The following is a 12,744-nucleotide window of genomic DNA, read 5'->3' as shown; positions in this document are numbered from 1 at the left end:
TGGGACATGGGTATATAGCGCAAGTGACAGCCGGAGTGAATCGGTTAATGAACCACCTGTTCGGACCGGTACTACAGCCAGATGCGGTCATATAGCAAAAAACTGAGACGGAAATGTTCACAATTTTGGAGTGAATTTAAATGCTTATATAATGTATGTTCGCAATGGTGTATGTTGTTAGTGTCAACGAGAACCCGTTCTATGGGCAATCTTCGCTTGAAGTTGGGCAGTTTAACATGGGTTTCAATGGCAAATGACATCTGTGTAGTGAGACCTGAGGTGGAGCATTAATCAAAGAAGAAAGAGGATACAGAAATGTGTGAAATAATAGGCTGGTATGTAAAATCTTGTTTTAACCGTATTAAAGTCTCTTTTGTTTACGACTTTTATTTTTAAAAATTTCTTTCCTGAAATTATAAATAAACTGAATTTTTTATTGAATGTTTTTTTTAGACATTTTATTGTTGTTGTTGTTAAAAACGTTGACCATGAACACTGGTTATTACCTGAAACATAGTTTGTCGGTAGTGTGTAGGAACAGGACATGCACCACTGGGAACTAATTCTATGTGATAAAGGTACGTTTATTTACAAATAGAAAAACAAAATTTCGAAAAACATTTCACGAGCACTGTTTTTTTGTAAATAATTTCTGTTTCATTTGACGTAAGAGGGAAAGTAAAAGTGTTTTGTAAATACTAACAATACACTGGTCATGTTTGTGTGCAATTTAAAAAACGATTGATGCATAAATAATTAAAATTATTTAATTACATAGGACATCCTACCATAATAAGAACATGAAGTTCTATGATGGAAAGGATAAAACTCATAGTAGAGTCATACTTATAGCCTAACAGTGACTCCACATTTGCATTGTGAAAAATAAAAATACTGAAATCTCAATGATGTCTCTTCAATATGGCATTTACAATTATTTTGATAGTGGTGTAAGGCCAATGATACTAAAGTCTTATAATGCTGCTGTAAATAGCTACAGTATGCATAGCTATGGTGAAGCCCCAGCAATTATCTCCCCCATAGAGGTCGCGTCATTACTATACACACTATAGTCTCGCTTTAAACAGCTGTTCTGTAGTGTGATTTGAAACCACTGGTCGTATAAAATTACTTTGTCCACCACTGTACGAACAGAAAAAGTGGTAATATTTGTTTCAGACGATGAAGCATTGCACAAAGAATGTCTAGACTGCATGACGGATATATATTATATCACAAAATATAACATTGCCAAAAACCTATCCATTCTCGGTGTGTGGACCTATATGGCAGCTCCAGCCTTTTGAGCACAGTAACAGGAAAAAAGAGACCATGGCCCTATCAGCCCTCACCTCTTCTGCAGCCCCTAATACACAATTTGAGGAAGAAAAAAAAAAAGTTTTAGACATGCAAATAACATACATGCAATATAGACATAGAATAGTGAAGATGTGGTGTGCCCATTAAGGTATAAAAAAATGTTTCTTGAAACTGACCCTACCTAAAAAAAAAAAAAAAGGGCTTACCCTAATTATTTTTCCCTATTTTTAAAAAATTGTTTCAGTTTAAAAAGAGTACAAATGTTTTTTGTTTTTTTTTAACTTTAGACTGGCCCTACCCAATATATTTTATAGTCCTGTACCCAGAATGTTTTTTAGGCACAAGACAGAATACAATTTTCTTTTCTTCATTTGTTAACTCTGTATTTGATTATTCCTTTGTTAATTTGTCTATAGGGGTCTACTAGTTGGGTATCTCTTTTGTAAGATGTAATATGTATGCAAGATGCATTTTCTTTTTATACTAAGCATATCTGAAGCATATCTGAAATACTGGAGAAAAAAAACCCCACTACCAAAGGATACTGTGATGGTTGTGTAAATAAATAACTCCAATGAAAGTGAAAATGCTGAAATTAAAGTAATTGGTGGCCATGGGTTTACCGTCTCAGTGAGTCAGTATCTAAAAAAGAGTAAAGTTTGTTTTATTTAATGATGCCTCTAGAGCACATTGATTTTTATCTTGTCATAGGCTATTGGATGTCAAACATATGGTCATTCTGACATATTTCTTCAGGGGAAACCCGCTGCCGCCACATAGGCTACTCTTTCCGATAAGCAGCAAGGGGTCTTTTATAAACACCTTCCCACAGACAGGACAGCACATACCACGGCCTTTGATGAACCAGTTATGGACCACTGGTTGGAACTATGCCAAGTGTCAGAATGACCATGGGCCAAAATTATGAAGGCTGTTTTTATGAAACAGATATTTAACACCAAATTTAAAATGTGCTCAGATGTTGTCATAACAATATTCATTTTCTTTTCATCATTGGTTATTCTAAAGAGACTGTAGTGCTTGTGTTGCAATGTGAGGTTTGATTAAATACTTGAAGCATAACAGAACAAACTGTTTGGATTTTGCTACTGACCCAAAAAGAAATTGACCATTAACAATAAACTACTTTCTACATTATAATCTAGAATTTATTTACATAAATATTCTCAATAATTTTAATATTTGTTCAGTTTATTTATTACCTTTTAAAATAAAAGTTTTTTGTGGGGTTTTTTTTTTTGGGGGGGGGGGGCTAACTAGACTATTTTGGACACAAACACCCAACATTTTATTCTGCAGTGACTGTTAAGCCATATAACAGTTACAATACTTTTACTTTTTGGGGGAGTATGTTGACTACATTATTCTAGCATGGCATTGAAAACCCCCACATTTTTGGACAGAAAATGTAAATACCAGATAGTTATTGTTTATGTACTTGTACATGCTAAGCAAGTAACTGTGATCATATATTGAACATGAAACAAGCCATGTGTGAATACTGCATGTGATGCATCTCTAAGTTAATTGGTGTTGTACCTATATTCACTTTAAACTATTAGTAAACCATAAGTGTACTTTTATATATATAGAGTACACTTGTACAGGTATTTGAAGAAGAAAACCCTATTTTAAGTGAGTCATAATTATTTCTTGCTGCATCTGGTTTTAGAAATCCACATTTGTAAAATACCAGTATTTTGTTTCTTTAATTTATAATCTACATGTATTACTCTTACAGCCTTTGGAGAAAAAAAAAGTATAAAGTCATATGAACCACAATTAAGATAATTTACAGTGGACTTTTCTTAATATAAGTACTGAGAAAGTAGAATATTTAGATACCAGTATGTCAAATACATTTATGTTAAAACAGGCTCAGTGAAATCAGAACTACCAGATTATGTCATTTTTTACATACAAATTCAATTATTTACATTAACAAGTTATAAATATTGCAAAACAATACCATTATAATTTCTAATTTCACTAAAAGGGAAGGGAGGACATTTGTAGATCCTCCCTGGCAACCTGAGGGCACTCAGACTCAGGTCCATATCAGAAAATGCTTGTAATGAATTAAGGTATATGTTTTTAAACAAGTGTATATTTGTTTTGTTTACCGGCCCACTACAATGAATTATGACGTCTTTTTTAAAAACAAAATAACCGTAATAATCATATCAGTGAGGACTCAATCTTCTCAGTTAATTTGTTCTAATTAAAACGAGTTATTCCCCGTACACCATAATTGGACGGATTCATTCAGATTTCCTCCCCTCTTCTCACTCTGAGTCTTTATCGCGATGAAACAAGATGTTTCTAAGTGTGCTCTCGACCTCCCCCCCCCCCCACCTGGGGGGAATGATCGTTTTATTTGGAGCTTTGTTAGAGTACCGAGTCGCGTACACCGGGTCACTGGTGACCGTGACCTTGGTGTACGGCGACTCAGTAAAGAAGACGCGGAGAGGAGGGAGGAGGAGACGTGCCCTGGGAGCGACTCGGGGGATCCAAAACTGGCGGGTCCTTATGCGTCGCCGTCACCACCGAAGAGGACGCCAGTGCCATCGACGCCACCATCCGAAGAGGACGCCAGTGCCATCGACGCCAGCATCCCGGGACGAACCGTACTTCCAACCTTGACATAGCAATGTGTCAGGTTGCGAGGGCGGTTCCACTGGGTGCGACCTCCACGCCACAGGTGCCGACTCCGGTGCAGCGGTCGATTATACAGACTGCGCCTGTAGAGTCGGCGCCAGGACTTGCTGTTGCTGTTCCGGCCCCATTGAAGAGGAAGGCGATTTCACCGACCGTCCAACCAGCCAAGACGAAACCACGAGCGGTGGTAGTAACCCTCCCTGAGGAAGACGAATGGACTCTAGTGATCGCCAAGATGCACAAGACGCTGCATCAGTATGTGCAGGGGGATACAGAGGATCCACAGATTCTTCATGGTGGCCACCTCAATGCAGATTGGAGACCCTTGGAGGACGGCAGCGAGTACGAGCTACACAACAAGCTGTTTGGACAACAACACACCGTAGTCGTGACGCACAAGAGGTAGCAGACTTTCAGACAGGCCATACTTTACCCAAAGTTTGGACAACCGGAACCTGCACAGGATGATCCGGGTGGTCTGCGGCCCAGCCTACGGAACTGTAGTTTGTGCTCTGATCAACCGACAACATCTTCTGCCGAACCTCCGGAAGTCTCCAAGCTCGCCAACGTAGACCAACCTTACTTAGGACAGGTAACCTCCTTTTTGGGCTTAGTTGGACTTTAAAAATATTTGTATGTTTATTTTTTTATAAATAGTCCAACGCACTTCATTTTGGCACCCGTTCAATTGCTCAAATCACCTTAAAACCTTTTAGGCCGAGCAGTCAAACTTACTTTTGGATTTAATTTCTTAGTCCAGACATGATTGGGATGCAGTTATTCTCCGTAGACTTAGGTTTTGACAGGTAGAACCAAGGAATCAAACTTCAGCCAATTACAGCATGGCCTTTACTTGGTGTCTACTAGTCGGTCCGCGCAGTCTGCTGGACCTTTACTAAATGGCTTTATTCCAAATTCTGCCCACTTTAAACTTACCCCCCCCCCCCCCCTTCCCCGTCCTGGACTTAGTCGCTGGCGAAGTCAGAGATTAAGCCCATGATAGGCGTGCGTGAAACCTTCGTGGTATATATGCACGTTAAAACTTTACCCTACCCCTCTTCTATAGGGATTATTTATAAAGTAGCCTATAAAGCCTACGCCTGGGGGGGGGGGGGGGGGTTCTGGCATTAGGTACGAATATTTATAGGGAGGAGTCTTGATTCCCCCACCCCTCCTTTTTTTCTTTGCTCATTTAATTTAACATTTTTTCCTCTATTTGTCCTCATGTATAAATAGGTTTGCTCCCTAACGATACCCTAGAACACATTGATTTAATAATCATCAGCTATTGGCACATACCACGGCCTTTGATATACCAGTCGTGGTGCACTGGCTGGGATCGATCCTACACCCATATCTGTAGGTGTTCGTAGGCAGCTACACCATGCGTGGGTCTAGCGGTTTGTGAACTTCACGCCGGGCATGGTAAGAGGCGTTTGAACAGGCTTTTATTTTATTTTTCTTCGACGTCGGCTGTATATAAGCCAGTGTGCTGTAAACAATTGCCAGTTGCGTTAGATACGTTTCTCAAACCACTTGTTGTAAAATAAATGATATCCAACAGCCACTCATGTTGTATTCTTCCAGTCTTCAAGGAACATTTTTGGTGATACAATAGCCCTTGTCAGAAATACACCGGTAGTGATGACTCGCCAGGCATTACTGTGATCTATATTTAGCAACCACCCCAGAAAGTGGGAAAGGTGGGCAAACATTACATTGATCACACATATACATAGTCTGGGCATAGACGGGGATGATGGTGTCATCTGGAAGGGGAATATATACGAACAGTATATTTGTGTAGCTGAACATCTCAAGATAAAGGGTGCACATGTTGATCGCTCCAACTCATGTGAAAACTTTTCTTTGAACCTGTTTTATTAAGATACCCATAATCCGTTCCATTCTTCCATAAAAAAAAATAATTGTTAATAATTTCAGTTTGGTTTGACGAATAATACTAAGAAAAACAGTAAAGGTGTTTTGGAAATTAAAAACGACAAAATAATAACAATAATAATAAACCCACCTATTTTTGTGTGCAATTTTAAAAACAATTGGCTCAAATATAAATAACTTGTAGTAAATTCCATAGTATAAAAAAGGCGTTCCCTGTGGGAAGGACCATCTATTTCAGGAGCATTTAGGTCGAAATTTAAACCAGAAATAAATAGGACAGAGCTGATTTTATTTTCAGGATAGTTGCAAAACATTATTATCAATAACATATGAAAGTCCACAAGTTTTCGAGGTGTGCTAAGTTTACTACAGATGTAAATGTATAATGATCGTGTTGTAACATACGGAAGCGTATTAATGCCATCACACACAATAAAATAATTATATTTTTCTACATTTAAACTTGGAAAAATCAACTTTAATCTTGGAAAAATCAACTTTAATCTTGGTAAAATCAACATATAATCTTGGAAAAATCAACTTTAAATTTGGAAAAATCAACAACCTTTAATATATTAATTAACAAACCAAGTTTTAAATAGAAATATGAAACAGTGTTTAAATAATACACGTTACATTAATATAATAATTAACAAACTACGTTTATATTAAATAGTACACCATTAGAATACATTAATTAACAAATTACGTTTAGATAGAAATATCACACTTGTAACAGAGCCATGTACCTTTAATATATTAATTAACAAACTAAGTTTTGATAGAAATATCACACAATTGTAATAGGACCACATACCTGTACCTTTAATATATTAATGAACAAACTAAGTTTAGATAGAAATATCACAATATTGTAATAGGGCCACGTATATTAATATTGTTAATTAATACATTACAGATACGTGGTCCTACTTCAATACGGTGTGATATTTCTATCTAAACTTTGTCAATTAATATATTAGAAGCATGTGGTCCTATTACAATAATGTGTGATATTTGTATCTAAACTACTCGTGCATTTTTATATTGATGTTGATCATCCTTAATAATGGAATAACTCTTGTTTTAATTAGACCAAATTAACTGCGAAAATCGAGTTCCCACTAATAAGACGCCATAATTCATTGTAGTGGACCTGTAAACCAAAACATTATGCACTTGTTAAACATTGAAATTCTGTTAATTACATACCTTAACCCATTAAAAGCATTTTCAGATACGGATCCTTGTTTTTCGGAGGACTATTTTTAAATCAGAAATATACCAGTATATAATTGTTTTTATTATCAATATTATTTTTGTCTAATCTTGATATAGCTCAATACATCATATATGATTGCGCAAACCATGCACGAGAAAACAAACTGAATGGAGTTGGAACGCATAACGCAGTTAGTGACGTTGGCGATATACGTAAACGTAGACGTACGACAGGTGTAAGTTTTACACGTAAACTTAAGTTTACGATGTTTAGGGAAATAGGCTCCAGGCTACGTATTCATAAACGTACTTAAGTCAATGTATGATACCTAAATACATACCTAAAGTACACAATTAAGTATCATACATTGACTTAAGTACGTTTATGAATACGGAGCCAGGTAGATAAACCTGTAAGGAATACAACCTGCAATGTACAGAACTGTACAAGTGTGAATCAGGCAAGGCTTGCTTGCGATACACATGACCATTACAGACAAAGTAGATGTCCAATCAGGGGTCAGACAGAAATTAGTATTAGCCAATGTTCAGATATGTAGGGTATTTGTTTGGAAATTATAAAAAAATGGCTAATTTAAACATTTTATGTCCGATACTAAATGTTGTAGCCACTTTGTATTAAAAAATTAACAGTTGGCTAATATGACATGAACAGGGTAAGCCCTGATAATGTGAATTACAGTTTACAATTGGTATATTCCTCTATTTCATTAGTTTAAAATCTAAAACTTGAAAGTCATTACTAGAAAACCAAATTAATTGCCAAATTATTAAATTGGTTGGGCATTTTGAATTTCCATGACTGCCATTTTGAATTTCACGGTGGTTGCCATAACTGGAGGATTGTTATAAAAATAACATTTAATTCATTGATCTTTGAAATGTACATAGACAAAAAAAATTGTACTTCTACGTTAATCGGGAGTTAAGATATTTGAAAAATACATTAAAATGGTGGCCATTTTGAATTTGAAGATGGTTGCCATGACTGAATGACTATAAAAATGTCACCAGTAATGACTACATAAATGTACATAGAAAAAGAAAATGGTTTCTTTGTTAACTGGGAGTTGAGATATATGGGAAAATATATTAAAATGGTGGCCATTTTGAATTTTAAGATGGCTGCCAAGGTTTCTTTTTTGGCAAATTCATTCACTGAGATGATCAATAATGCCAACCTATTCAGATAATTTATTCATGCCTTCGCGTTTTATTTTCCTACAGATCAGTGTACGTCGAATCTAACGCAGATAATATTTTCATATTTTCATCTTTTTCTCAATTCCTTCAGATGCAGATTTCATTTTTGAAAATCGGAGATGAGTTTGCATCGTTTGGCTTTCCTGCTGCAAATATTATTCTTTGTGCCGGGACAGACACGCTTGAAGGACATTTACATCCTAGGTTTATTTCCCATGGACGGCGATTACGCAGGGGGAAAGGGTATTAAACCGGCAGTTGACGTAACTATGTCTTATGTCAACAGCGATTCAAATGTTCTTCCGGGATATAGACTCAATATGAAATGGAATGACACAAAGGTATTGAAGGTGTAGTACATAACATAATCATTATGTGATATTATTTGTTTGTCTTTCATATTACACGTGTATATGTTACATGTGGGTATAGTTACTACATATGGTTTCGCTTTGGTTGCCATAAATATTAAATTCGTAGATAGTTTTATATGTTCATATTATGTAAGAGGTCCATTAACGCATATGCTTATGATCTAAGGGAGTGATATATCCATACAACATCAAACACCCCCCCCAAGTCCATCCACCCATCGAGATGATCGGTCCTTTTTTTACCTGGTTAATTATTTTCAATAATGCCCTGACATTTTTAATCGTAGTTCTATTTCGCATATCTTGCTTTAGGCACTATGCCACCATTTGTTTTATGGTTCCTTGTAATAGTAGCTTAATATAGTTCGGTTTAGAAAATAGTTCTTCATTACACAAAAAGAAAAAAAACCTTGGATGATTGAAAGTAAGTTTACCTCTGTAGTATTTGTATAACTCATTGGTTTGAAGTTACTTGTTATTCTTTATTCTATATGACAACTGCAATATTGTTTGTTCGACTTGTTTAACGACACCACTAGAGCATATTGATTTATTAATTATCGGCTATTGGATATCAAAACATTTCGTAATTTTGACATATAGTCTCAGAGAGGAAACCCGCTACATTTTTCCTAATGCAGAAAGAGGTCTTTTGTATGCACAATGCCACGGACAGGATAGCACGGCCTTTGATATACCAATCGTGATACACTGGCCGGAACGAGAAATAGGCCAATGGGCTCACCAACGGGGACTGATCCCAAACCGACTGCACATCAAGCGAACGCATTACCACTGGGCTACGTCCCGCCCGTAACTGCAAGAAGTATACTGCCACTTATATAGCAGCAAAATAAGACCATTCTCTGACATACATATGAACAACATATCCGTTATCCGTGAAAGACCGTATGTCTGCATAATGCAGAGTCAAATGTTCATTTCGCAAAAGAGTGGTTGATTCCATGGATCTCTGTCTACAAAAGTGGATAATTGTGAAAACTGTTCGCGGTAAACATAATGTTGATTTCTTGCGAAGTAGTTATCACTAGGTAGTGTGGCAGTACTGGGGGCACATCCGGACATTGGTACTAAGTGAAGCGATGGTCATACGGATAAAACAATAGCGGTTGAATAAATTACGGTGCGGTTATGGCACCAACTTGGATAGTCTAATAGGTAAGAGAAAATGGTTAATTTCCTAGAGATTTTAAAAGTTATTCTTTCAGAGTTTGCTGGTGACTTGGAACAAAATATAGTAAAATAAGTGTGTAAAAGTTGGAAGTAATTCCGCTGATACTAAGTCTGCAGAGTAATATATTTTCACAATATGTTTTCAGTAAAATTCAAGGGTTTGTTTTCTTCTGTTTTCTTACATTTAAAGCCAAACAATGTAATACCTGTTATACGACTAACAAGTAGGGCAGTGACATAACACTTCGAATTATCATGTAGGGGTTATCGGATCACAGGAAGCATGGTTGGATGGTAAAATAATTAACTCGACCTCAAATGCGGTACAAGTCAATTATACCTACACTTACTCGGTATATCGGTGAATATCGCTACAGTGTTGGCCCCATGACCAAAAACTAGGGATCTTCACCGATACACCTCGTAAAGTAGAGAAAACCCAGCTTCTATATATGTGACATATTGATAAATGGCAGCCATCGTGAAAACAGTCCTCATCCAGATTGAACTAGCTGAACAACAATTATGGAAGAATATTGGTCACAGGAGCTGTCAATATCAAATCAAATTGTTGAGATTTACACCTGAACCACCCCACCCCATTAGAAAATAGCCTATCAACTTTTGATATTGCCAACATGATAATCATCTGTTCTTAAAATCAAATCCAGTTTATACATTACATAATTATACATAAGTATAAACTAATGTGACAGTTATTATCAAAAATACATTAAAGTGTAAAATAAAATGACATTTGGCAGCTAATAAATGGCGGCAATCTTGTAAAAAAAAAAATATATATATATATATATATCCACGTCCATATTGAACTAACTGAACAGAAAAGTATAAGTTTACTTCATATGATATTATATTAACAACACTCATTGAGGGATATTTGTTGTAGGAGCTGAGAAAATCAAATCAAATTGTCGAGATTTGCACTGTGACCTAGGCTGTCACGTATTGTTGCTGCCACAATTCAACTCTACTTCATGGTTAGAAATGTTCCAGAGACATCCACGAAGCAGCCTGTCACGGCATTTATTAATAGCCCTGGGCAAACGATGCCTGTCTACAAAAGCGACTCCTGTATTAAAAAGGGAAATCCTGGGTTCTTATAATTCCCTTAAGACATGCTAAGGAACCATAGTGAGTGGGAACTATTTACTTTTTCCTAAGAGGTAGCCACTTTGGTACTTAACTTCCCTAACTATTATATACACTGACACACAATGAAAACGCAAAAACAACTTTTCATTGCAAATAATGACAAACTATTAATGAATTGATGGATAATGTAATATGACATTAATGGCTGGTATTCGTGAGATACATTCACATGGAAACATGGCCTGTTATCATCAGTAATCGAGTTGCATTCGTAATCGAAAAGTTCAACTCACCCCCCCCCCCCCCCCCCCCCCCCCCCCCCCCCCCCCCCCCCCCCCCCCCCCCCCCCCCACCCACCCCCACCCATCCCATATCAAGGTCAGTATCTGGTGTGTCCACCATTTGCCCGTGAGCATGCGTGAAGACCACGGGGAAAGGATTGGCACAAACATCTCAAATAAGCAACAGGAATGTTCCTCCACTCCTGCAACGCCTGTGCAAGCTCAGCGACGTTACGCGGTGGTGGTTGGCGGTGACGTACACAACATCCTAACTCATCCCACATGTGTTCAATTGGGTTCAAATCCAGTGAAACAGCGGGCCAGTTCATAACGGTGATACCGGCTTGTTGCAGGAATGCCTGGGTAATTCTGGCAGTATGTGGACGGGCATTGTCTTGTTGAAACAGAAGGGGACCTCCTGGTCTTTGGTGACGACGCAAAAGTGGCTGGAGAACGTCAACATAACGCTGGGCTGTAAAGGCATCGTGGACAATGATGAGATCACTTCTGAAATCACAGTTGATTGCCCCCCCCATACCATCAGACAACCACCGCCAAACCGATCACGTTCCCTCACGCATCCGTCAGCGGAGACTGAGAAATGGGGACTCATCTGAGAAAACTGCTCCGGTGAAAGGCTGGTGGATGATTACCATTCTGGAGAGCAAACTGTAGTCTCGCAGCACGATGTCGCGGTGTCATGATGTTACCGTTGCACGGGTGTCTGCATCTGAGTCCAGCCATTCTGAGTCGATGGATGACCATCATCGGATGGATATGCCTTCCATGACGTCCTATCATGTTGCTTGCTGTCATCGTCGCAGTTCTGAACCGGTCACGGAGGTGGTGTTGTTGAATCTGCCGATTTTGGCGTGGGGTCGTAACGGGACGTTGACCAGGTCGAGGTCAATCACGGACACTCCCGGTCTGTTGATGACGTTCAACAATTCGTCCGATAGTTGATAAATGGACTCTGAAGGTCCTAGCAACTTGGCTTTGCGAAGTCTCCTCTTGAACCATGCCCAACGCTCGCTCTCTTTGTTCTTCTCCGAGTCGTGGCATTCTTAATGTGACGAGGAATATGACACTGTTATGTGACTTTTATGTGTCCACATACTGGCATTTCAAGTGCATTGCATGCAACATGATTGAGCATGTAGTGAACGCATTTCACACCATTGTGTGTGTTTCTGCTATTGTATGTGTAACGAGAACAAAACCAGGATTAAAACTCAGACAAAAGTACCAATCAATGTGGGCCTCAGAACGTTTCTTACAAAATAACAAAACAGACGGCACAAAATATTATTAGTACAAAAAACAACAAAATTCGCGATTGAGGCCATTTAATATGCATAAACAGTGCAAAAATGTGTATCTTTCACTTGAAGAATCTATCTGAAAAAGTTCAAAAATAAGAAAAATGTAAATTC

The 12,744-nt window shown here is 37.8% G+C and overlaps 1 protein-coding gene across 2 annotated transcripts in view; it reads left to right on the top strand.

Annotated features, from left to right (window-relative positions):
* Positions 1-280: 280 nt before the first annotated feature.
* Positions 281-12,744, top strand: part of LOC121371075 (gamma-aminobutyric acid type B receptor subunit 1-like) — a 140,175-nt gene continuing 127,711 nt past the window's right edge. Inside the window, exons 1-2 of one of the 2 annotated variants that reach the window (XM_041496705.1) lie at positions 281-335; positions 8,438-8,687. In XM_041496705.1, coding sequence (XP_041352639.1) covers positions 8,466-8,687 — 222 coding nt within the window. In that variant the 5' untranslated portion in view covers positions 281-335; positions 8,438-8,465. Of the gene's footprint in view, positions 336-487; positions 579-8,437; positions 8,688-12,744 lie in introns of those variants that run through there. The other variant, XM_041496707.1, reaches the window with a different exon arrangement.

The sequence above is a fragment of the Gigantopelta aegis genome, chromosome 4 (genome assembly GCF_016097555.1).
Source record: "Gigantopelta aegis isolate Gae_Host chromosome 4, Gae_host_genome, whole genome shotgun sequence".
Lineage (NCBI taxonomy): Eukaryota > Metazoa > Mollusca > Gastropoda > Neomphalida > Peltospiridae > Gigantopelta > Gigantopelta aegis.
The sequence above is the reverse complement of the archived record's forward strand: the minus strand, read 5'-3'. Positions and strand labels throughout refer to the sequence as shown.